This window comes from Polypterus senegalus, chromosome 11 (genome assembly GCF_016835505.1).
Source record: "Polypterus senegalus isolate Bchr_013 chromosome 11, ASM1683550v1, whole genome shotgun sequence".
NCBI classification, from domain to species: Eukaryota; Metazoa; Chordata; class Cladistia; order Polypteriformes; family Polypteridae; genus Polypterus; species Polypterus senegalus.
In genome coordinates, this window is record NC_053164.1 from 139,487,039 (window position 1) to 139,513,618 (window position 26,580).

Genomic DNA, 26,580 nt, shown 5'->3' on the forward strand with positions numbered 1-26,580 from the left:
TTATCATCCAAAGTAAATTAATAAACTGTTTTTTAATTATTATATTAAATTATTTTCTAAAGTGCCCAATTCTTAAGATTGTTATCCTTTTTAAAGTGTTTAAGTTAATTTAGTGCAAAACAGAAGGTTCAAAATGGCACATGCATTTACCCTTAAAAAAAACTATGCATTACTCATAGACAGTCACGCCAGTATGCTATCAGTGTGGAGGCAAGCTGGCATCAAAACTTTGGGTGACCTGTTTGGTAGGTCTGACTTCTAATCATTTTAAAATATTTAGTAGTATTTTGGCATTCCTCACTCTTCCTTTCTTCTGTCAGCATCTTCACTCAGGAAAGCAGCTCAGGTCTAAATTCTTCACTTTGTAGGTCCTCTTATAAATCACTTTTTTCTTAACCTCTCAGTGATATTGTGATCTCACCTTATCCTCCTCTCTTTCCTGGGATACTATATTTAGAAATATTAGATATCCTTGTGGAACCATAATCATCAGTTTAGTCAGTTCAAATATGTGCACTGGCTTCATCTCGCACCACTTAAACTCTGCTTAATAGACCTTGACCAGATCCATATTGGTTCCTTAGTGGTCACATCTTATTTTTGTACATGCGCTGATTTTGTTCTCCTGTTCTGTTTTTCTGTTCATTCATTGTCAGTTAAATTTCCTCCTTTCCAACAAATTCTTATTTTCTTTGACCTCCCTGGTCGGCTTTGTTTGTATGTAAATGTCTGTTTATCTGTTTTGGACACAGTAACTGCTAATTTCCTCTTATTTCCAGATGGAAGACCCCAGAACTTATTACTTTCCAGATCTGCATCTCACCATTCAATAATATGATCCACCTTGGGCTGTCCCTCCAAACTTGCGATTTTGCAGCTTTACTGGTCATAGTCTTTATTATTAGACATTTGTGACACAGTGGCTTCCTCAGTTGGGTTTGGTGAATTGACATCACTTCTGTTCTTGATGCTGTGGCTTAGGACTTCAGGCAGCGGGGTGAGTGAAAGACACTGCTTAGGTTTATTATTTATTATATATAATGATATCTCAATAGTAACTATTGGTTATTTTTGAATATATTAATACAAATGTTGTCACAAAAGCATGAAAAAACAGCAGACACTTGGAGAATATCACCAACGCAAAACAAAAAATACCAAACTAGTTTATCCTAATCCTGTCCATTTTTCTTCACAATATTAAGTAACACTGACTTTTTGTATTACACTTTCTACAAAATTTATAAAAATAATAATAATAATAATTACATTTACAAAGTGCTTTTCTTTTTTTATTTTATTGATTTTAATTAAAATGTATAGACAATCTATACAATTAAATCTATCCATCCATCCATTTTCCAACCCGCTGAATCCGAATACAGGGTCACGGGGGTCTGCTGGAGCCAATCCCAGCCAACACAGGGCACAAGGCAGGAACCAATCCTGGGCAGGGTGCCAACCCACTGCAGGACACACACAAACACACCCACACACCAAGCACACACTAGGGCCAATTTAGAATCGCCAATCCACCTAACCTGCATGTCTTTGGATTGTGGGAGGAAACCCACACAGACACGGGGAGAACATGCAAACTCCACGCAGGGAGGACCCGGGAAGCGAACCCAGGTCTCCTAACTGCGAGGCAGCAGCGCTACCACTGTGCCACCGTGCAGCCCCTACAATTAAATCAAACTGAACAAAACCAAAATTCAACCCCCATCCAAAAGAAAGAGGAGATGCAATCAACAAAGCAAATCTTTAAAAGCAGTAAGAAAGGAAGAGTATCCTTTTCCCTGATATAGAAGCTTATTCTAAAATTTTACTGATTAGATCCTGCCATATTTTAAAAAGGTTTTGGATAGATCTTCTGAGTGAGAATTAGTTTTTTTTCCAATTTCAAATAATTTAGGACATCAGTTACCCACTGACTTACAAGAGGTGGGTTAGGATTCTTTCAGTTGAGCAAGATAAGTCTATGTGCTAATAATGTAGTAAAGGCAATTACATTTTTTAATTGTAGAAATGCTATCTGAGTCTTCAAGACTGATCATATTTCATCTGGAATAGAAATAGGTGGAAGGTGAGGAAAATTGGGCAGGCTCCTTTTAGCAAAGTTTCTAGCTTGAAAGTAGTGGAAAAACTGTTTCGATGAGAAGATAAATTTGAAGCTTAATTGCTCGTAGGATGCAAGAACATTATCGATATACAAGTCTCTAAATGTTTCAATCTCAGACATTTTCCAAACATTAAATACTGTGTATGTTTGAGAGGGTGGAAAAAGGGGTTGTCATTTAGAGGTATAACAGGTAGAAGCCTGTCTGTCTTAAAGTGCTTCCTATATTGCTTCCACATTCTGAGTGAATGAAGGGCAATTGGATTATTAATGTATTGACGATAGTTTGTATTAACTGGAGCGCAGAGCAGGGAATGCAAAGAAGTATTGCAAGATTTTAATTCTATTGTAGACCAAGCTTGTATGTTCATCAATTTGTGTCATATTTGCCACCCATTAATAAAATTGAAAGTTAGGTGGTGCCATGCACCATTCTGCTTTAGGCTGTTGTAGAATCACCCTTTGGATGCGTGGATGTTTAGAATTCCAAACAGATTACATTATGATTGAATCTAATTTCTAAAAAAATATTTGTTAATGTATATATGGTTGGTTTGAAGTAGAAACCTGTTAATGTGAGATGGAGGGTGGACCATCTATTCACTTCTTCTTTAATTATTTCCATTTACACAGCAAAATTGTGTTGAAAACAAGCTTAATATTTACTTGTGATATTTACCCCTAAATATTTAAACTGATCTGCTAAGATAAATGGGAAGGTTTCCAGTCTAATATTGTGCATTAGAGTTTATTCAAATTAATTTTGAGTCCAGATATCGTTTGAAAATCTGCTAGACTACTGGCAAGGAATTTTATGGGTCATATATATACAGTACCATATTGTCATACCATATAGTGATATTTTTTGTTCATGTCCTTCTCTGAAAATTTCCTTTATCTCTGATGCATTTCAAAAGTAAACAGCCAATGGCTCAATGGCGATTGCAGAGAGCTATGGCGATAGGGGACATCCTTGAAGAGTGCCGTGCTCTAGTTTGAAGTAGTCTGAAATAATGTTGTTAATATGAACTAAGGCTTCTGGACTAGTATAGAGTACTTTGATCTATACACATGTGTTTGGGCCGAACCCAAATTTGTGCAATGTGGTGAATAGGCAGTCGCACTCAACCATGTCAAATGCTTTTTCTGCATCCAAAGGTAGTAAGATCTACGAGGTGTCAGATTCAATGGGTTAATATATTATAATAAACAAGTGTCGAAGATTAGAAGCTAAATGTCTGCCTTTAATAAATTCGGTTTGGTCTTATGATATTACAGAAGGAAGCACATTCTCAATCCTTCTAGCCAGAACTGTGGAGATTTTCTCAGCGTCATTATTCAGGAGTGATGTTGGTCTATATCAGGGGTCCTCAATCCCAGTCCTGGAGGGCCGCAGTGGCTGCAGGTTTTTGTTTTAACCCGGTTGCTTAATTAGAAAGCAATTCATGCCAATAATTTAATTTCGTGGCTTGTTTGTGCTTTAACTCTGCTATGTCAGGTCATTCTCATATCCTTGATTTTATTCCCCATTCTAAGGATATCATCTAAATGATTTGAAGGCTAAAATAGATGAGTAATCCTCAGTCCTTCACTTTTTTCTCTTCACTTTCCTTCCAAGTATTTAATTAAACCCAATAGTGCATGATGAATACACACAGGTGTAAATGGTAACAAGCTCAATGGAGAAATAGTTGGTCTCTTTTGTAATTTGCATGTTACTGCTAATTAGGAGCAATTAATAACCAAGAATACAGCTGTTTAATACTAAAATAAGCAATAAGGGTTCAAAATCTTAACGAGCGAGACAACTAAAGTGACGCAGAAGTGTTACTTGAGCAGTAAGTGCTTCTTATTAAGCAACTGGGTTGGAGCAAAAACCTGCAGCCACTGCGGCCCTCCAGGACCGTGATTGAGGACCCCTGGTCTATATGATGCAAACTGTATTTTTCTTAGGAAAGATGGACATTAATGCTTTGCGAAAAGTTTGAGGTAGAATTTTGTTGTATTTAGCTTCTATAAATGTTGCTAATAAAAGTGGAAATAACATGTTTGAATTTTTTTTTAATAAAAGTCCACTGGGTAGCCATTACAGCCTACTCTAGCATCTAGTAATTCTGAGAGTGTCAAAGGTTTATCCAGTTCCGTAGCATTGACAGTATCTAGCTGTGTTAACTGTAACGAGTCAAAAAACGTATTAGATTGTGTCTTATCCTCTTTAGACTAAGTAGTCTAAATATGTGGGTTATATTTTTATGGTCAATGATTTTATCTCCATCTATGCTGGTAAATGCTGTTACTGCATTGCAGACTTCTGCTTTTTTGGGCTAAAATCTTACTGGCCTTCTCTCCGTGTTCATAATAATCATGTTGTGGTTTAAAGATGAGCTGTTCCATTTCTTTAATAGCCAAGAGGTTAAATTCTGATTGCAAAACCTGTCTTTTCCTATAAAGTGTCTCATTTGGAGACCTGGTCTATTCTACTGTAGATCTATTACAGTAATTTTGCTGATTAACTCAAACACTTTCTTGGTTTCCAATTTATTTTTGTGAGGAAGATATAAAATAATCTGTCCTCTTAAGAATGCCTTTTGAGATTCCCAGTGTATTCCTGCAGAGATCTCTGGGGATGCAATTGTTTCCAGAAAATAATCTTGACAGCAGAGATGGGTAGAGTAGCCAAAAATTGTACTCAAGTAAGAGTAGCGTTACTTCAAAATAATATTACTCAAGTAGAAGTAAAAAGTAGTCATCCAAAAAATTACTCAAGTAAGAGTAAAAAAGTATTTGGTGAAAAGACTACTCAAGTACTGAGTAACTGATCATAATAAATGATTTATTTTTAGAAATGTTGTAATAAGACAGACAAAAATATAAAATAATGTGCAAATTCTGCTGTTTCCAATTAATAAAATAAAAAATGATTAAAGATAAATAACATCTTTACAAAATAAAGATGCACAAATAACACAAAGTTCCAAATCTCAGTTTTTCACAACAAAGTTTTTGAAGCCAATACCTAGAGTAGGTAACATGTATGTTTGAACAGTGCAAACTACTTACAGTGACAAGATACACTGTACACTGACAGCATAATACTGCATATGCACTTGCCCTCCAAATAGCACAGTTGATAGTAAATAACATTAGAACAAGGCAGCTTGTGAATTGACAAGAAGTCTCACTTTAAATTTGACTGACTGTTTGGTTAAAACGTGCTTGTTCTTCACTCAGTGAAGTGATGGTTAATCTTCAGCAGGAGTTGGCTCTCATTTTTCATGTACAGTCGAACCTTGGTTTGCGAGTGTTTTGCAAGACAAGCTAAATTTTTTTATAAATTTTGACTTGATAAATGAGCGAGGTCTTGCAATACGAGTAGTCCGTATACGCTTTGTCTGTCGAGCGTCACGTGTTCACAACTGAGCTGATGGTTCTTCTCTCTCTCGCTGCGGGATTGTGGGCAATCGTCATTCGACATGCCTCATTCATATAGTCAACATCCATACGAGTGTATACTGTTTACTACAGCATTGTGACCACGTGTGTGTGCTGTGACGTGTGAGTCCCCGTCTTGCACCCCAAAACACGAAGCTGACTCTCAATACTTTAGCAACACCATTTTTATTCAGCTTGAAACAGGAACAGCACGGTTATTTATTGTAGCGGGATCTATCACTCTACTATACACAGACACAACAGTCAGGCAGGGTCTTGGTCAGGTTAGTGGCCAAGTAATACTGTGCCCTGCGCATTTATAATGTTCCTTGTTCCTTGTATCACCCATCAACAACAGGTGCTTATAGCATGACCGCAATCTTTTCGGATTCACTTTTACGGCCAGCTGCTACAGCGCTGGGTGTCTGCGGTTGCTTCAGGATGCTTCTTCCGTGTGTCGTTCCGTTGGGTGCAATCCCACAAGAGTTTAGAAACTCACTCACACCAGCCATGATTCTTTTCAAAGGTAATGTGCAGGTTAATTTGTTTTATGTATTTTTACTTTATATTTTGTATTAATCATCTTATACGAATAGTTTTGAGTTGTGGAACGAATCATCTGAGTTTCCATTATTTCTTATGGGGAAATTTGCTTTGATATACGAGTGCTTTGGATTGCGAGCACATTTCCGGAACGAATTATGCTTGCAAACCGAGGTTCCACTTGTATTCTTTCTTTCCCTGTCCGCTGTCTGTGAGGAGTTTGTGCCGCTATGCCACCACAGTTTGTGTGTGGTCATGTGATTGCATGGCTACGTCTGATTTGTAAAACTGAGCCACGTGATTATTATTGCTACGTCTGATTGGTGAAACAGTCATGCAGTAGATCCACTGGCGGCTTCTCTCTGGCAAAAATATAGTGTATCTAATGGAAAAAAAAGTAACAATTTGAGTGTTGCCCAATGTAGCGGAGTAAGAGTAGTGTTTCTTCTTCACAAATGTACTCAAGTAAAAGTAAAAAGTATGGTGCAGTAAAACTACACTTAGAAGTACAATTTTTTAAAAAAGTTACTCAAGTAAATGTAACGGAGTACTGAACATGTAACTTGCTACTACCCACCTCTCCTTGACAGTGCTTTTTAAACCTACTCAAAGTGCATCACAGACAGTGGGTAACCACTTCAGCCACCACCAAATTGTAGCATCCACCTGAATAATGTGACATTTGTACACCACTACACACACCACACATTAGCTATTAGGTGGTGAAGGGTGGGGAGAGTTAGCCAGTTAGAGACATGGGATGATTAGTAGCCCAGAACAGATACGGCCATGATGGTCAGTTTAGTCTGGGAATCGAGGAACACCCTGCTCTTTTCAAAAGACCTACAGAGATCTTTTATGCCCACACAGAGTCAGGAGCTTGGTTTTACTTCTCATCCAAAGAACAGTGCCACTTTTTTACAGCATAGTGTCCCCACCACTGCACTGGGCCATTGAGATCCAAAAACAAACCAAGTCTTTTATTCTGTAGGCTATACAATATGTACACCTGAAACAGTTAACAGTTAACTTGACAAGAGTGCCATTCCTAGCATTTTTTAAAATTTCTTACCAATCTCCTATCTTGGAAAATGTAGGCACTAGCTGATTTACAATCTTTTCAAAGTTGCATTCTAAAAAACATTTAATGTAGGCCTGCACAATTAACAGTATATTATTGGCAATTACAATTACGACTGTCTCAATATACTAATCATGGAAAGAGACGATTCCTGCATGGCAATTCTATTTCGTATTCCCGTTCTCCCAGAGGTCGAGCTTTCCCAGGTACAAACTTCTCTAAGCAGCAAATGACTGTTGTAATCAAGCACAGAAACACTAACTAAGCATGAGCACTATGCTAAATCAGAGGCACTCACATCACAGGAATATTAACTACAAACTAAATGCTAAATGCAATTTCAGGTGTTTGATCCCAAACAACATCTTTTCTGTTTACAACAGCTTCCAGAAATATTAAGTATAGTGAATAAAGAAGTATAATGAATGTTGAACCTAGATCACCTGACACTTTTAAAATGTTTACGTACTAAAATGAAGAGAATTGTTCGTAATTTAGAAATATACTGTTTTCAGAAGTGTACTGGGCAAACGGATAAACCCCTGGATGTAAACATTTACACAGCAATTAAAAATTCAACCATAAAATTCAGTTTAAAGAGTGGCTGAAAACTAAGCAATCAGCACAAATTCCCATTAACATTAGGCGTGTGACTACATTAACTACCTGCTTAAGCTAATGCATGTCTGTATATGGCAGGCTGTCAAAAGCAAAATAAGGTAACATAAGTTATTGCTGTTTATTTATCAGTATACAAGGCTCCAATTAGAACTGTATGCAAAATAATTTTAAATAATGATGGAGGCTCAGAGTAAGAGATGTCTTTCACTCCTGCCATTATTCCCCTTAAATTTTGTTGCCTTTACTAAAATTTGGGATGAAAATTAAAATGGATCTGAAAAAAATGGCAACGTGGTTGTGCAGAGCTATGGAAGCCTGTCTAAACGTAACGGTTCATCATGTTGTTGAACATACACTAAGGAGCAGATGGCTGTAATGCTGCTTCTTTAAATGAGTGCACCTTTCATTACAGTAGCTTCTTTAAGAAAAGGGACACCACTGCTGAAGGATGGGATCTGGTAGCACCATACACAAGTGTGTTACTATCGAAATACTTCATGAACTTCCAACAGATTCACATTGTTAGATTTAATGTGTTTACACATGTACAACAGAATTATCAGTTTCTTAATCTTGCATTAATGTCATTTAAGGGTTTATTTCTAAATACTTTTTTTGACATTTCATCTAGTCTAGTTTTAAACAATTTCATATTTATACATTATTAAAATGGCTCCCTGCAAAATGATGGTTTACTGTACTGTGTGTAAACAAAGTACAGTACATGCAGTTAGAAAGACAATTTGCATATTTCATCCATCCATCCATTTTCCAACCCGCTGAATCCGAACATAGGGTCACGGGGGTCTGCTGGAGCCAATCCCAGCCAACACAGGGCACAAGGCAGGAACCAATACTGGGCAGGGTGCCAACCTACCGCAGGACACACACATACACACGCACCAAGCACACACTAGGACCAATTTAGAATCGCCAATCCACCTAACCTGCATGTCTTTGGACTGTGGGAGGAAACCGGAGCGCCCGGAGGAAACCCACGCAGACACGGGGAGAACATGCAAACTCCACGCAGGGAGGACCCGGGAAGCGAACCAGGGTCTCCTAACTGCGAGGCAGCAGCGCTACCACTGCGCCACCATGCCGCCCGCATATGTTATTGGCAATTATTAAAATTGACATAATCGTGTAACCATACTTGCTGTATTACAAGTCCTCAGAACTGATTTCTTTAAAAATCTAAAAATGTCCATTGCTACTTCATAAAAGGGGTCATGGGCAAAAAAAATTAATGTTTTCCTGTATCCCAGAAGCTGATGAGTAACTTAAATGACAAAACCTGTTTCCCTAATTTATTCATTCCTTAGAAAAACATCTATATGTATACGTTTAAAACTGTTTTTTTTAATACCACTGTGGAATTGTGCTTTATATATTACTAGCAAAATACCCTGCGCTTCGCAGCGGCGAAGTACTGCCTTAAAATTTTTATTAAGAAGAAAATTAAACCTTTTTAAAGTATAAAATATACCAATAATTATTTGTTAAGGATCTCTTTGTATACCACATTATGAGTTCGGCCCTCCGGTTGTAATATGACCAAGCTGTGCGCTGAGCTTACTTTTGAGCATGCAACGTACAGTTGGCCATGTGAACAGTAATCTTGTTTCAAATCTCACAGCTTGGATTGCTGCTGTCATAATCGGTTTGAGTTTCATGGTTTGTTTCAATTACAACAGTATTTGTAGGACTTGTGTTGAAGAGACATTCGGCATCTGTCAAGCGTTGTAAGTATACAACCGGTTTCATCGATAACTTCACATCCAGCTTTTGAGAGTTTAAACATTCATAAACATCAAAGTGTCCACTACTGAAATCGTCACCTGTCAATCTAAGATGTTTAAGAGGCATTGGCGGTTGTCGAAAGGTGTAAAATATTTGGCCATTTCGGTACATTTGAAATCGACAACCGAACAATTCAGCGGCAGCCATCAACTCACATGTAGAACCATAGGTGAAGGGCTTAAGCATTTCACTCTTCTAGTGCTCCTGTGTAGTATAATTATCTCCTGTACCGTCATCAGTCCACACCTTGAACCTGTCCCAGTCATTCAATACATAAGACACAATGTTTCTCCGGATATCAAGAGTGAGCCTGATATGGCCGTGCAATATGTAACACAGAGAATAGAAAAGATAGGTGCCATCTCCGGGCGTGGAAACCACTCGGTAAGTGACAGTTCTTTGATCGATGGTGATCACCTCGATAGACATGTTAATGGGGGTACGGTTGGAATGATAAAGGAAATGGGACCTGAACAATGTAAAGTAAGTCTAAAATACATACACAATAACTACAATCGTAATAAAAGAACAATAAAACAGCAAAGAAGCCATGGATTAAATAAAAAGGCTGTAGTTATCAGCAGGGAGACGTTAATCCCGTGGCGAAGCAAGTAAGGGAATGTAGAGACCGGAGCGACGGACAGCCTTATATAGGCAGGCAGCCAACAACGTGGGAGGCGTTGGGATGGGGGACCCAACGCCGCCTCACACGGTGACCGAGCTGCAGGCTATGGACGTATATATGTACATAAGTAGGATTCAGTTAGCGTTGGGAACCCGCGTACCAAATTTCTTGAAGATGGGCCCATAAATAACAAAGACCGTTGGAAAGTTCAATATGGTGGCCGACAGTGGCATCATACCACCGAAATACGTACGTACATTGGTTTTGATTAGCGCAGGGAAGCCGTCTACCAAATACCGTTGTCGACCGTTATGTGTAGAATTTCTAAATGAAACCTGCTTAACTTTTGTAAGTAAGCTGTAAGGAGTAAGTCTGCCAAATTTCAGCTTTCTACCTACACGGGAAGTTGGAGAATTAGTGATGAGTCAGTGAGTCAGTCAGTCAGTGAGGGCTTAAATTTCACCATAGCCATATCCATCAAATATTTAGGTGTTATCTCCCATAACAAAGATTAACTTTCACTAATTTTTAGCTTAATAAAACCTGCTTTCACCAGATTAGAAATTATATAAAAGTAAGGTAGTTTCTTATTCTGCAAGATTTTGGAAAGCTAGTTCTTTCATTGGTCTTCAGCAAAATTGACAACTTTAACACTTTATATGAAATTCAAATTGTTCACATATTTTACAGTTAATTCAAAACTCATTAGCAGTGATCAGTTTAGGCACCAAGAATTATAACTATATAACTCCAGTCCTTAAAACAACCCAATGGCTTCCAACTAAGTTTAGATTCAATTTTAAAATCCTTCATCTCACATATAGAGAATCTAAAGAACATATTACTGCCTATCAGTGGTATTTTTGGCATGGAAATTCAGAGGTGGCCAAACAGACCTGGGAGACAGATGCTATAAAAGTGTCTGCAGACTGACACAAACGGCAGAGTTATCCTTTGCAATCAGCCCTAAAAAGAGCCTATGGGAGTGTGTGTTTGTGTTTGTGTGTGAGAAAGAAAGATGATCAAGCACTTAAAGAGCAGCACTTATGAAAGCTCTTCCACTGCTTAAATCAACTGGCCTGGAAACATGGCTGTCAGGAAGCCCCAGGAAGGATTCTGGCTTGGTCTGTCTCATAGAGGTGGGGAGAGTGAGTGCAAACAGTGTTGCCTATGACCCCAAATGACTGATGTCAGTCACTGCCAGTGGCATGAATCTGCAGGATGTGGACACAGCACGGAAACGCCAAATGGAAAGTCCCATAGAGGACTGGAGCACTAAAGCTGGAGGTTGGCCAGTGAGGATGACCACCCCATTAATCCTCACATAAGGGACCATCGGAAGGACGTCAGATTTCTCATAATATTTTTAGCGGTGCTACATGATTAACATTGTCATAAATGTATTTTGTGCTGAGTCATGTCTTTCGTAGCGTTGTCCAGTTTACATGGTCTGTGTGTCTATGTAAATATGATCCCCTGCAAACCAAAGGGAAGGATAACACCCTGGAACCTTGGTTTCTCGTGATAATTTGTCCTGTCAATCCCATTATCAGCATCCGGGCCATTCACTATTTAAACAGGAGGACAAAAAGAAATTAAAAAAAAAAAAGAAATCCCATTTTACTATACTGACACTTCATTGCAGAGCCAGGCGAAACCACCGATCCAGATCACTTACACCTTTTTTTCAATGCCTGAGAACTTCACCTCTGCAATGCAAAACCCCAGGGTTCTGGATTACGCCAACACACCGAGGATAAGCACAGTGGGACTGTTTCTTGCTGTTTGGGGAGAGGAGGAAGCCATCATTTTCATCCATATATAATTGCCGTAGGACATTTTTCCAGCTGAACAAAGTTCACAAACATTATTCATCTTCCGTGTAATCTTCTGGACTTTTATGTGCCTTTCGTGTTTTTTGTGTGTCTCACTGATTTCATGTTCAGTGTGGGGTCAAGGGAAGGTTCATGTTGTATATTAGCTTTTTGCTGCACCTCTTTATTATTACCGCATATACTCATGTATAAGTCAGGTCTTGAAACCTGAAAAATCGATCATACAATCAGACTCCGACTTATATGCCTGTTCAATAATATCACACTTGAAAAAAATAAATTATCTTCTTGCCTCCTCCAATCTCGCATCAATCTCTCAGATGTATCAAACGTTGTTGCAGCAGCGCAGTTAACAATTTCTTTCGCTACTTCAACTACGTTTAATTTAAAACCAGCTTCATATTTAGTTCTGATCGAACGCTCCATCGTAGATAAGGGATGCTCTTACGTAAAAGATGCATGAGGGTGTGAGATACAAAAAACAGAAATCAGTGCAAACATTGCTTCGGAATAGTTTGGGTATTACCGTGTGGTCACATAGGCACGAGAGAGAGAGAGAGAGATGTTAGGAGCATGCGCTGATAGAGTGCATTGCCACACCCTCATAGAAAAAAAAGGCAGTCTGCTCCTTGGTTACTCTCTCAGGTGGGTGTTAAAATATCATAATCCCTTGTACCAATAGCATGAGTGTTCCACATTCGACTTATACAACCGACATTATAAAATACCAGAAATTATACAGTAAAATCAAGTCCTGACTTATCCACGAGTATACTGTATACAGTACACTCCACTGGTCACTTTTGGGGTTGAGTGTTATGTCGGGGTTGGGCTGTGATATATATATTTTTTGGAGTTTGTTTCATTTCTTTTTTTATTAATATACTGTATACTCACTTCCCTGTGACCCTGTAGTTAGGATATAGCAGGTTGGATAATGAATGTATACTCACTTTATTATTTTACATATTGTTTGTTTTTTGGCTTGTCTTTGATCATCGATTGAGGAAGTTTATTTGGAAGAAGTACGGTTAGTCGGGTTTAGTGTTCCTGAGCTTGCCAGGCCATGGGTCTTGGTGGTGTAGCTGCCGTTTAGGGAGAGTGAGTCGGCCGCTACATATTGTCATGTAGTAAAACCACTAAAGAGAATTAATTTACAACATCATCAAATACTCAACACCAAAAACAGAAATACAGATGTCACTGCTGCATATAGTCCAGAGTGTACTATGCAACTTTAAGATGCAGGCCTTTTCAAAATTTCAAGGAATGAATACAACTTATGGTGCCAGAGGTTTCAGCATGAATGCAACCAGCTCTGGAGTGATCTCCCTGTCAGTAATTGGGATATCCCGTATCATTCTTAACATAAAATCAGGACTGAATTCTCTATTTTAGCACAGCATACTTTAGTAAAGCTGCTGCCTGGGTTGTTTTATGGTGCTCTCTTACTGTATATTGCTTTTCAAACAATTCTATGACATGGTTTTGTTTTGCCATTACTAAGCCTTTTATTTTTTCACTTTGGGGGTATGTGGTGACACCTCGTCTGTGTTCAAGTGGATGTGTCATCACATGACGGAGTTATTTTAAGATGTCTTCTATCCAAGTGCAGTTGATGTCAATTGATATAATTTGTCTGCAGAATGTAGCTGACCTACAACAAGTGAAACTGAGACTTAAATTCACCCTGTAAATATTGTATATATGATATGTGACGTTACTCTATTTATATTTCAACATTATATTTTGTGTTCATGTTCTTTTAGTCATACTATGTTACACACTAATGAACAGCATGTTGGGCTTTTAAATGGAAATGCACTTAATGAGAATACACTGAAATTATAATTCTATACAATAATGGAAACTGCAAAATAACAAAAGGATATTTCCTATTTTCTCATCAATCTTGTAAATCTACCATCGGCTAAATATACCCAAATAAGTTAAGAGTTAATGGACTCTTGATTAACTGTTGTCAGATTTAGCACGTTAAAACATTATGACAAATCCAGTTCAGAGTGAGTTTCAAGGCACTGCTTTATGTTCTTGGATGTTTGCTTTATAATACAGTTCAGGTGTAATGTTCTGCACTCACTGGATTTCTTACAAAACCGAGTGTTGTTTCTTCTCTCATTCATGCTTGTTCAAGGACAAAAAAGAAACTGCATTTCTAGTGTTGATAGCCTACAATTCCCTGCCTGCGTTTACGAAAAGGACTTCATTCTAAGCTAATTCCTGCCAATAAGATCCACACGTACACAGATCTGTGGTGTAAGAAATGCAAGGTCTACATTCATTCAGGGGTTTAATGGTGCTAAGGCCTCGAATGATTATTAACATGGATGTGATTTTCTTTTACAGATATGATCCTTTAAATTCAACACAACTTATGCTGCTCAGGTCAGTACAAACTACCCTCATTAGCACATCCCGCTACCAAAATCTCCAGAGAAGCCATAAAATGGTTGCTTGGATTATTTTATAATGTCAAACAATTTACATTGTGCTACTTTGTATTCCCAAACTACTGTACCAATTTTGCACTTCTGGGTGATATCTTTTATAGTATCTGTGAGCCTGCTGGATAGAAGACATGTCATATTCTTTGGAACAGAGTATTCCAGTCTGCAGAGCCATATGTTCATACACAGACTCCTTCAAGCTAAAACACGAGGGACTCTCAGAGGAAAGCTCTGCTGCCGTTGCAAATGCGAAACACACAATTCAACAAGGAGTGAAAAAGTGGTGAACTGCTGTTTCTGTGGTGCACCAAAATCAAGAAACCCTTCCATCTTTGCTCCCTGAGATTGTCATGAACAGACGTTTTCAGAAGTCAACACCACGATTATCACTGCAGATGTGTGTGTCACAAAGGTCAACTCAGTGTGTACCCCATGATTTGTGATAAGGTGGTGTTACACACGTGCGTTTGGGAGACAGTTTATGGGCTCAAATAGATGCAGTTACCCACCAAACCAGGAGTTGGCACTGCCCTCTAACTCTTTTTTCCTCTCTCCCGGCAGAACTGAAGAATCCACCTAAAAACATCACTTCTGGCTCCCTTCCTCAAGACCCACCTCTTCATGATGCCACTTTCAGTTCCCATCCTCAGGATCCCACCTCTTCGTAGCATCTCTTCCTGCAAATCTAACTGTATGTACCACCCCCATTTTCTTTTGAATCAGTTCTGTTTTGAACTCGGTCTGTAAAGACGTCATTTCCTTTTTTGTGTGACAGTATATGGAGGATCCCCCCAAACCTTTGACGGTGTTCTTGTACTTATTTTACAGTGGACATTACTAAATACATTACTATTACAAATAACATCAATCTCAAATGTAATATATACTGTACATAATGAAGAACGCTGTGTGTTTCAGTGGGATTGACTGGGTATGGATAATGTGTGAGTACATACAGTTAAACAGATTTGATTTAGTCCACAGGAAAAGGAAACTTAAGCCCAAAATGTTTACTTTTGCCTGAGCAAATCATTTCAGTGTGATTTCTTTAAATACAATAAAACACCAGTTCTGGCCTTCTCACCCCAACTACGATCATTCCCTCTTCCGTTCTCTGCTTCCTCACATCTGTAAAGTATTTAACTTTATTTTTACCGAATAACCAAAAGACACTTTTACATCAGCTGCAGACTGACCCAAAATGCATAGGCCTTAATCTGAATAAGAAGAGCATTTGAACTTCCATATGTACTGAATGAAAGCACACAAATGCTCTCCTGTGCCCCCTGACCTCCATACATCATCCTGTAGATGCTTGCACTGGTTTACCAAAAAACCATCACTAGCAGGGGTTGCTGTGTCTGCACGCCTTGCAGCTCACAATAGGCCTTCTTCCCTGTAATCACACATAAGTATCATTTCGTCTATTAAGTCTTTCAATTTTTCATTATATATGCGGATGCGAAACCTGGACGATAAAGAAACAAGATAGAAGAAGAATCAACGCCTTCAAAATGTGGTGCTGGAGAATACCATGGATGGCCAGAAGAACAAACAAATCATTTTTGGAAGCCAGACATGTCACTCGTATAAAGGATGACTTGGCTACATCTTGCCTACTTTGGACATATTATATGAAGAGAGCGATTGATGACTGGAGAAGGATATCATGGCAGAAGAACAGAAGGAACAAGGCAAAGAGGAAGACCACCAACTCGATGGCTCGACACAATCACAATAACGGCAGAGAAGACCCTGGTAGACCTATCTGGACTTGCACATGATCAAACTTCCTACAGATCTTTCATCCATCAAGTCACCAAGGCTCGGGATCGAGCTGAAGGTCGATAATAATAATAATAATAATAATGATTTCTATTATGCTTTGCCTCTGCAATGATTTGCAGACACCATGCTACCTTTAATAGTAACTTTATGCAGCATGCTCAAAAGTCTTAAAAGGCAAAAAAAATTCTAATGTTAGGTATCCTAATGCTCTGATGTAATATGTTTTTTCATTAAATCAAAAACAATAACAAACATAAGAAGAATCAACCATAAAAGTAGCTCAACCCACCCTAACTCAACCTATTCCAAACTGAGCCAAAGGGGTAGATATAATGATATAAAGCCACGTCCAGAGAAAAGGACAGTAAAGGGATCATGACGGGACCATACCATCAAAATGAAAAAGGGCATCAGTAACAGAAAACAGCATCAGGTATAGCAGGAAACCAGGCCTTAAACAAACAGTTAGGCAAAACTAGTTGAAACTTCAACTGAAACTGCTAATTCATGATGCACTTTTCGAGATAAATTAAATTACAGAAGCAGGAGTGTCAACTGTCCACAGTAACACACGTGGGGGGCCCACCAACAAGAAGAACTAGTTTGGCTCTCACTGACAGAATTATTTACATTGATGGGAATTAAGTAACAACTAAAATGTGTAAAAGAAAGAAGGTTTGAGGATATATATGGATATTTAAAAAAATAAACTAAAAAAGCAGATGACAAGTGACATGTGAGACCAAAAGCAGAAGCGTTGTGCCAGGATACATGAAGAAAAGTGTCAGGAATACAAGGAGGGCATAACTAGCGGAGGATGGGGGTGAGGCGTAGGATAAGGTCTATGTGGAGATCTGAACTGGGTGTGCTGGTCGTTGGGCTGTCTGGAACTAACCTTACATTTGAGAATATAGGATGCCACAGGGGGGTTGGAACAGTCTCTGTCCCAGAAGAAATGAAGGAGAGAGTTCTATGAGATCCATACTAGTGAGTACATGGTGGAAAAAGGGCAAGATAGAGAGCACAACGTGTGAGCTGGCAGAGGAGCACTTAGTAGGACCCCCACATGCCCTGTACACTAATCACCAGGCAAGAGAAAGAGAGTCACGTTAGGAGAATCAAAAGTAATCTGTAAGGAGTGGAAAGAAATAAACAGAGCTGTCACACATACAACCAAGAACAAATCCTCGTATGCTGCCAAGAGGGAAACGCACAGGGCCGGCCGCCTATGGAGAAAGCAGGATTATAGAATATGCAAGTGAGTGTCTGCAGCCTTTCAAAGCCCAAAGGTGGAATTCTAATTCACATTCTTCTTTGGGCTACAGCTGAATGCTTAAGGTTAGTGGTCATACCATTCCACAAAAAAACACTTAATATATATCTTTATAAAAACGTTTTACTGATTTCTATTACACCGAACAACTGCATGTTTTTCCTAGAAACTTTGGGTAACTCAGCTAGTGAAGTTTCGATGCAGTGCTTTATTAAATAAAATATTCTCTTACTCACTTAATCCTATTTAGATGTATGGGGGGTTCCAGAGTCTGTTCTAGCAGCATTAGGCGAAAGGCAGGACCAAGCCTAGGCAGGGGCGTCCGTCTATCATGCGGTCCACTAACACACCCCCATATAAAGAGAACTTAGACTGGCTAATTAACGTAACTTGACTATCAGATAGAGATGAAAAACTGGAGTACTAGGAAAAAAATCCCACATAAGCACTGGGAGCATGTATAGTTTCCACAAAGTCAGAGACTGGGTGCAGGATATGAATGAAGGGTGCTGGACATTTAAGGCATCTGCCCCACCCTATCAAAGACTCAAGTTCATTTATGACCAATGAAAATTCATTCCATAAAGGTCTAATTAATAACACCGATATTGACAAGAATTTTGTGTCTTGGTTATATTATTCTAAAGGTTCATTATCTTTATTGGGTTGTTCCAGCAGGCCTCCCTGCCATTTTTCATTTCATTTCTGTAAAATGCATTACATATATTTCAGTTTCTATGCATGTATAGCCACTCACATTAGTCTTGCAGAAAATGAATATGAAATATCCACTTCAGGCAGTAATTTAAATAAATCTTTATTTTCGAAAGCATTCTTCACAGAACACCCCATCTCAAAATGCTTTACAAGGTAACAAGATAAAAGACCAAGACATGATCTAAACTGAAGGAACAGTGCCAGAATTACAATAATGCCACTGGCTGCTGGTCACAATAACCCCCATTTTTATTTAATCTTCACTACAATATAGAAGCGCAGTCCATGAATTCATGTCCGTAATTTTTAAGAAAATCTTGTCAAAAAAAAAAACATTTCAAAGAAAATCCTATATACAACTTAAGTTAAAAGACATGCACAAGAAATTGTGTTCTTCATTTCTTTCTTTCATTCATCTTACAAAATGGTTAAGAAATGACACTTAAAGCTTTCCAAGAGAGTGAGAAGCAGCCAGACTGCTAAAGTTATGTTTAAGATACTAAGGGGCTCCTTGTGAGAACTCACTAGGTTTAAAAAAGAAAAGCCCATTGCTTTTGCTTTTGCAGGTCCTAGCAGTTGTGTGGGTTTTTTAGCTTTAACTGGTTTATCTGGTAGCACCCTATAATAGCACATCACTAGTATTAACTGTCATTGCTCTACCTAAATATCCACTTTGCTTCCAGTCAGTTTCTAACCCACTTTTTCAGTGTCACTGGTAGCGAGTGCCTATCCCGGAAGAGACCAGCCTTGAACTGCGCTCCAGCCCATCACTCATTATACACTTCCAGCCACTTATACTGGGATAATATACTGAAGGGGTACCAATTAAACTAGCACTAAGGGAGTTACAAAGGAGGGAATTTTTGTTTTTCTTTTAAAAGGCAGTTCTCCTTACATTTGAATTTCCAAATGAATGGCTACAGATCCAGAGAATTTCGGATTTATCGCCTCAACATTATTAACTGAGACAGTGTTAACCTCCTTCACGAAAGAAAAATAGCAAATATGCAAAGATAAATACAATCCCTTGCCAAGCTGTTCTGTTGGTACTGGTGCAGTAGAAAACAGCATGTAGCACATCAGCAGGATCTGGATTCTTTTCATCTGCAGCCCCTCCCTGGAATTACTGCAAACTCCTTTCGCCACTTGACATAGCCTTTCCCACTGAAATAACCTGCTTGAAGTCAAAGTCACAACAGACCCTGTTTCAGCACCTAACCACACTGGCCCATGGCACCTGTTGCACCCCTCCGAGAAATACTTAAATGGGCGGGTGCAGGACTTATTTACATAAATCTGAATACAAGGTGCTCGTTTTGGCTTGTAAACAATGAAAGAAAAATATAAGGGCTTTAGTAATTAGGCATGCAACCCCACCCACCCACACACCCGCTACAAGGCCTCCGTCTTCGCTTGGCCTCTCTTCCCTGGGAGGCTCCATCGTTCCCGACAACGAGCCGACCCACAGCAGCAGCACCATTGTGACTCCCCAGCAGCTTACATTTCACTCTTTTTTTTTTTTTTCCTACCTGCTCGCCGAGATTTTGCAGGACCTCCTTGCCCGTGCCTCTACGGATCTCCAGCCGCCTGCCAGACTGGCAGATGTCCCTTTGCTGGGCGATGACTCTGCTGCCCCTCGATCCGGCTAGCGAGTCCAGATCGAGTGTCTTGTTGTCCGTGGAGCCTTCCACGGGGCAAAACATGCCACAAAATTTCTGTCGCGGTTTAGGGCTGCCTGAGCCTAGGTTTTTGAAAAACGCAGGAACCTCCTCGGTGCTTGACATGACTTCACAGGGAGACGGCGTGCACGCCTGAGAGGAAACAGGAGTGTGACAAAAGGGAACACGAGGGGCAGCGGATCGAACGCGTGTAGGCGGCAGAGGTGTCAGCGTTACCTGAGGCACGACGTCGGCGCGTCAAAAAAAGCACCTGTCTGCAACGTCGCTCTCTCCCTAATGTCTCGGCACATGTATTAAGCAACCCTGCCGCCTTGCCCTGCTGTCTTTCTCGGTGATTTCTTATCTGTTGCTCTACAGTCACTACGCTTCTCACAGTTCTTCCTTAAGCTGCCTCTTCCTGACTACAGCCAGCGAGGTGCGACAATCCACCGGTTAGTATGATGAATAACTAGAATGAGCACTGTCACTGGGGTGGAAGCTGTCGGCAGCGGCCAAACAGGGTAGATGGGACGCGAACTTCCCAGCAGGCGAGTCGGACAAGGAATCGCGTAGTCGCGCGCGCCCGCACGCCCGCCCGCGCGCGCACACGCCACACAAGCCACTCTGGCTATCAATCAGCCGTGGCGGTGGAGGGGAGCAACCGACAAGCACGCGCGTCTAGGGGCGTCGGGAAGTCTCGATGGCGCGCCCGCATGACGCGAGGTCTGACACGATGAACAGCTCTCATCTGGGAGCTTAACTGGATCCGAATAGGGTAAGTGGCGAAAATGTAAAGACTGGGGGATTCAGAACAAAAGGGACATTTACATCACTTATTTTTACGTTTACACCCTTTCACTAGCATGCGCTATTCTTTGCTATGTAGAAAACACAAAAGTACATATTTATTGTTCCGAGGATTGATGGTGGTGGGTGTGATTTTAATTGTTATTATTATTATTATAGAGTATCATACAATAAAAATAACAGCCAAAGTTGATCCGAGATAAAAGGTGACTCATCTACTTAAGGCCACTATTGATAATTATATTGAAATGTGTTGAAAATCAGGGAGTGCCTCTTCGCATTTAATCAAAACTTTTCTTTTTCGTGGAAGCCATCATCACAATCCCAGAAGGCTGCGGAACTCTAATGTCAGCAGTCCATCCATTTTCAAACGAGACTCAGGAGTTGGAGTTACAAACCCATTCAAATAAATAAATAAATCAATATTGAGCCATTAACATAGAAAGTACAACACAAGAGCAGAATGAAAACTGCAGTTAGGCAAGGCACTTTAGTCTTTAGTTAACAATAGGGCAAAGTCTATCCATCCATTTTCGAAAACAAACTTATCTCAGTGTTTAAAAGGCATAGCAGATTTTGTAAAACAAAGAGGAAAGTGAATCTACAACTAACCATTGAGAGTGCCAGCATTTAATTAAGATATTGGGGCAGTTTTAGTGCTATTTTCTAATTGGTATATTCAAACTGGAAGAATAATAGCTTAGTGAGATGTTCTGCTGGTTGATAAAACGTCACACCTCAATGCATTGGAATGGACTATGATGTTTTTCAACTGAGAAAGCATCAGCAATTTAAATATTGAGGTGTTGTGAAATTCATCCATTCTCTCTCATAAAATCATACAGTTCTGGGGAGAAGCGGCTTTCCCAGGCAACCTCCAGGGCAACGCTGATGGCATTCTAGAGCATCTTTGTGGAATCAGTTACGGGTAAATAAATAAACTTTTATGTGAATGGTTCTTATGAGAATGAAATATGGTTCCCCTGTGATACTACTCTGCTGGGCCCTTGAGCAAGGCCCTTAAACTTCAATTGCTCCATTGACGCTGTACAATGGCTGTATGCGAAGACTAACAAATTACTAATACAAGAAATTGTAAAAGGCGAAATAAAGAACAACAAAAAACTAACACTCTTATTTAAAGCAGAGGAATACAGTAAGATACCACCCAGGTCTTTATGTGCCACTTGTTTTCCTGTTTAAAAGTAAATGCTAAATGCAGCATGGCAACATAAAGCAGAATCTAGCGAACTGTACGGCGTTATTTTCTGAAGGTTTCGGTTAAAACACCGATCTCGTACGAATGAGGAGCGGTAATTATGTATTATTTTTTTTCCTGGAGACACTTTTCTTGTTTTCTTTAATACAAAATAAGAAATCGGTCAGTTTTTAACGATGTTGTAAGTAAACAGAGGCACATCCGTCGCACAGCCCCAGGGTCGAGAATTTGAATCATGATCTGGACAGATCTCTGTGTGGTTTTTTCTCTGCGAGGATCCCGGCTTTTCCCCACATCCCAAAGATCTGTGTATGTGGATAGTAGGAGATTGCAAATGTAATTACCACTAGTAGGTCCATTTCGAAGGACCGAAGTGTGTCCGGCTGTATTGCGTCAAATATTGCCAGGATAGACCTTCCACTTCCACGTTGTGGGATACGACAAAATGAATGAGTCAAAGCAGATCGTGTGATGTGGTAGTGTACATTACGAAGCCTACAATGCATTTTCTAACCGTTAACAACAAGGTCTTAACGATGTTAGGCAAATAATGTTTCATATGCACCGTGTGTCCTCGTGGTATTTGTGTCGCATGTAATATAGAAGGTCCTAAGACGAGGTCTACAGCGGGCGTTTCTATGCTGAGCCCCGCCATCTGTTTTCGAAGGTTACAACAACGCGCAAGTAAGGCGCTGTCCATTCAGCACCACGAACTAGTCGGCACAGCCATGACAGCGCACGGCTGACTCGTAAACTGCTCCATCAAATAACCGTTTACGTCTCTCAGTAAAGAAACTGACAGCCCAGCAATGTAATGGCTAACTCGACCAAGATTCTAGATGCAAAAATCAGTATGTGAAATCTCGCAGTTCTCTACTTCTGATCACCTGCTGATCACTGCAGTTTTAAACGTTTGACGTGAGTGTGTGCATCTGAGGGTGAAGTTGTTTTGGTTTGTCGCTGTCTTGCAGTGCGCTGTCTGGAAAGGATCACACTTGACACAACTTTGAATTGGATAGACGAGTACAAAAAAACTGATGGATGGGTAAACGCACGTTCAAGAAATGTCAAGGTTGAATGAACTAATCCATCGACCGCAGCAAGGCCGCCTCACCATTCAACACATCTACTCACCAACAGTTAGATAAATAGTAGCCTGTTAACTGGTCATTTGGTCAGTAGATAAATCCAATTAGACGGACAGTACATGTGTGCACCAGCACACCAAATGGCTTCTAGGTGTTTTCAGAAAAATGTTAGATGTGATTAGGAAACAATTAGGGATGCATTAGATGACTCGGAAACGTCCAAGCTATTGATCTGTATGATCACATCCTGGCAACATAATTTGATTAGCATTTGTTGAGTTCCTTAATCAATAATTTATTTTGCATCATTGTCTATAATAGATTTGCAGCTCTGCGTAGCCAGATAAGATGTTTATCTCACAGTAAAATTAGAAAAACGTTTTTTTGGTAATAAAACATTTGCTGTTATACATCAGTTTCCCATATTAAAATTTTGTTAGACGTCTGTGAAACCAGGTAAATCATTTGAAGGGAGGAAAATATTTGTAGTTAAATGCTTCAGTTACTTTAAAAAGTCTTCACTCTCCTAAAACAATCTACAATAAATAATAAAGCAGATAACATATATATTGTACAGTATATATATATATATATATATATATATATATATATATATATATATATATATATATATATATGAAAGAGAGGGTTTGGTTTTGTCATTCTAATCTTTTTTATCAATGAATAGTGTTTTGAAAGGAGGGGACAAGAAGGACCACAAGCAGACTACACTAAATTTGAAATTGCAAGTGTGGAAACTTTGAGTTCCAACCTGCCCTTCTCCATGTTTCACGTCTTTTTCTAAACTGAAATGTTTGATTCAAACATTGCAAACTACTGTAAGGTGATTAGTGGCACAAGTGGCAGCATTTTAGTCTCAAGGCATTTTTGGTTCAGGTAAAATATCAGCTAATCAATGCCTCACAACTCAGGGGGTTTGGAGTATACATAAGGCTGGTCATTCTGTGTCTACAGACGATGGTTGAGTTGTTCAAAACTTTCCCTCAAAAACCTGCCTTATTTTGCAATATATTGCTTTTGATTCTTGTACAGTTAGGTCCATAAATATTTGCACACAACTTTTTTCTAATTTTGGTTCTGTACATTACCACAATGAATTTTAAATGAAACAACTCAGATGCAGTTGAAGTGCAGACTTTCAGCTTTAATTCAGTGGGTTGAACAAAAAGATTGCATAAAAATGTGAGGCAACTAAAGCATTTTGTAACACAATCCCTTCATTTCAGGGGCTCAAAAGTAATTGGACAAATTAAATAACTGGAAATAAAATGTTCATTTCTAATACTTGGTTGAAAACCCTTTGCTGGCAATGACAGCCTGAAGTCTTGAACTCATGGACATCACCAGATGCTGGGTTTCCTCCTTTTTAATGCTCTGCCAGGCCTTTACTGCAGCTGATTTCAGTTACTGTTTGTTTGTGGGCCTTTCTGTCCGAAGTTTAGTCTTGAACAAGTGAAATGCATCCTCAATTGGGTTAAGATCAGGTGACTGACTTGGCCATTCAAGAATTTTCCACTTCTTTGCTTTGCTTGGAATTAAAGCTGAAAGTCTGCACTTCAACTGCATCTGAGTTGTTTCATTTAATATTCATTGAGGTACAGAACCAAAATTTGAAAAAGTTGTCTCTGTCCAAATATTTTTGGACCTAACTGTATATTTAATCATTATCCTCTGATGACGGCTCCTAGCAGGAGCTGACAGCTCAGGAATAAACACTACTTTACGATACGCGCTTAATTCTCTCTCTTTGTGGATTTCCAACTACAAATATGCAAACCGTATCACACACCTTTGCTTCCATATATATATATATATATATATATATATACAATCTTAAGCCTAAAAGTGCAATGATTTTATGTGATTTTAAAACCTACATATATATGTTTGGTATCATTCTTTTCAGAATTTATCGAGCTTTAATGTGATGCTGTTAGATTTTCAGATTCTTATTCTGTTTTTAAATTATAAACTAAAATATGAAGAACTCATGTCCCACAAAACGAGACTTTGTCCCAAGAGATTTAACTACGTCCGGGGCCGGAAATAAAGACAAAGAGTAGGACAGCTGCTGTACAGGCTATTAAATGCTCGAAGCGCCATGCGAGATGCAGATTATGTGGCATGGCAGCAGCAGCAAGCCAGCAGCTGATCGAGCGAAGAGGAGGTAAAAAAAAAGAAACTGTATTTGTTTCCCATTGAATCGCCGTTTAAGAGGAGGTTTTGGAGGAGCGACCACAGGGGTGCATTCAGCCCCCTTCTTCACAACATTAGCTGCAGAGACGCAAAGTGGCTGGCATGTAGCACAGGCTGGGGGGCTGGTGAGAGAAGTAAGCAGGGGGTGAACCCCCTAGTATATATATTATATATTAAATGCTGAACTTTTTGATGTTATACTATTTTTTTTTCTATGTAGTTTGCTCCCATATTTGTATCCTAATAATGACAGTTATGATGAGCAAAGCAGACGCCTGAGCAAATGACAAGGAATGCTGAATCCCTATGTAGCACACAGAAATGCTTGGTACATTCTAATAAAAATTTCCCAAACGTATTTTTTTTTTATTTCTGCACTGACCTCAAAACATAAAGACTAATAATGAGCAACTTGTCTAAGAAGCCAATTAAAAGCAGCAGTAGGTTGGAACAAGAACCTGCAACTGTGTATGGTTCCCAGGACTGTGTTTGAGAAGCAGGAGCTTAGACTTTGCACAGTTTTGTCACATTTGTACAGTATGTGTCTTTAGTGTTTCACCTCAAATTTGTGCAACAAGGGTTGACTATACTAAACAATACTATACTATACTGTACTATAAATCGAGATCAACTGTGGATTGCTAGCTGAGTGAGTATACCTCATGGATAGGTGTCCAATCTTGAGTTGGTTCCTATCTTGTACCCAGTGGTTTGTGGATGGACTCTTGACTCCTCTTGTAATTGAAAAAGACAACTTTAAAAGTGGACGGCAAACTTGGGCCTCTGGTTTGATTGTTTGATCTTCTGTGTGGAATTTGCACCTTCTGTCATATTTCTTTCGGATTGCACTTGTAAATTCAGTATCTTCCCAAAGTTTAAAGGGTGATACTAAATTATCCCATTATTAGCATATATAAATATGGGTTTCAATGTCCAGCAATCTGTTTGCACTCCAACGTGCCAATCTGGCAAATTCAAGCACAGAAAATCAATTGAGGGGTAATGACTGATTTGCAGTGCTGTACTTACTTTATATGATATTTTGGTTAAACTATAGCACATGAATTTGTTTCATACAGAACATTTAACTTAACTTTACTGTTTTGCTTAATACCTGCCAAGCACATGTAGATATTACTGTTGTGCTGGATGCAATGGTGAAGAATGGGGAGTGGGAACATCATGGGGTTTGTGAATGAAATGCTTTGGAAACAGCAACTGTGTAATATTATTGGTCAAGGGGCCAGACAGAGGAGTAGCTTTAGTGACAGACTGCTGTGACTGTC

At 39.3% G+C, this 26,580-nt stretch overlaps 1 protein-coding gene across 1 annotated transcript in view; it reads right to left on the bottom strand.

The window, feature by feature from the left end:
* LOC120539530 (dihydropyrimidinase-related protein 2) overlaps positions 1-20,520 on the bottom strand; it is a 174,167-nt gene extending 153,647 nt beyond the window's left edge. Inside the window, exon 1 of the mRNA XM_039769677.1 lies at positions 19,835-20,520. Within this exon, the coding sequence (XP_039625611.1) occupies positions 19,835-20,089 (255 nt within the window). The 5' untranslated portion in view covers positions 20,090-20,520. The remainder of the gene's footprint in view (positions 1-19,834) is intronic.
* Between the last annotated feature and the right edge of the window lie 6,060 nt (positions 20,521-26,580).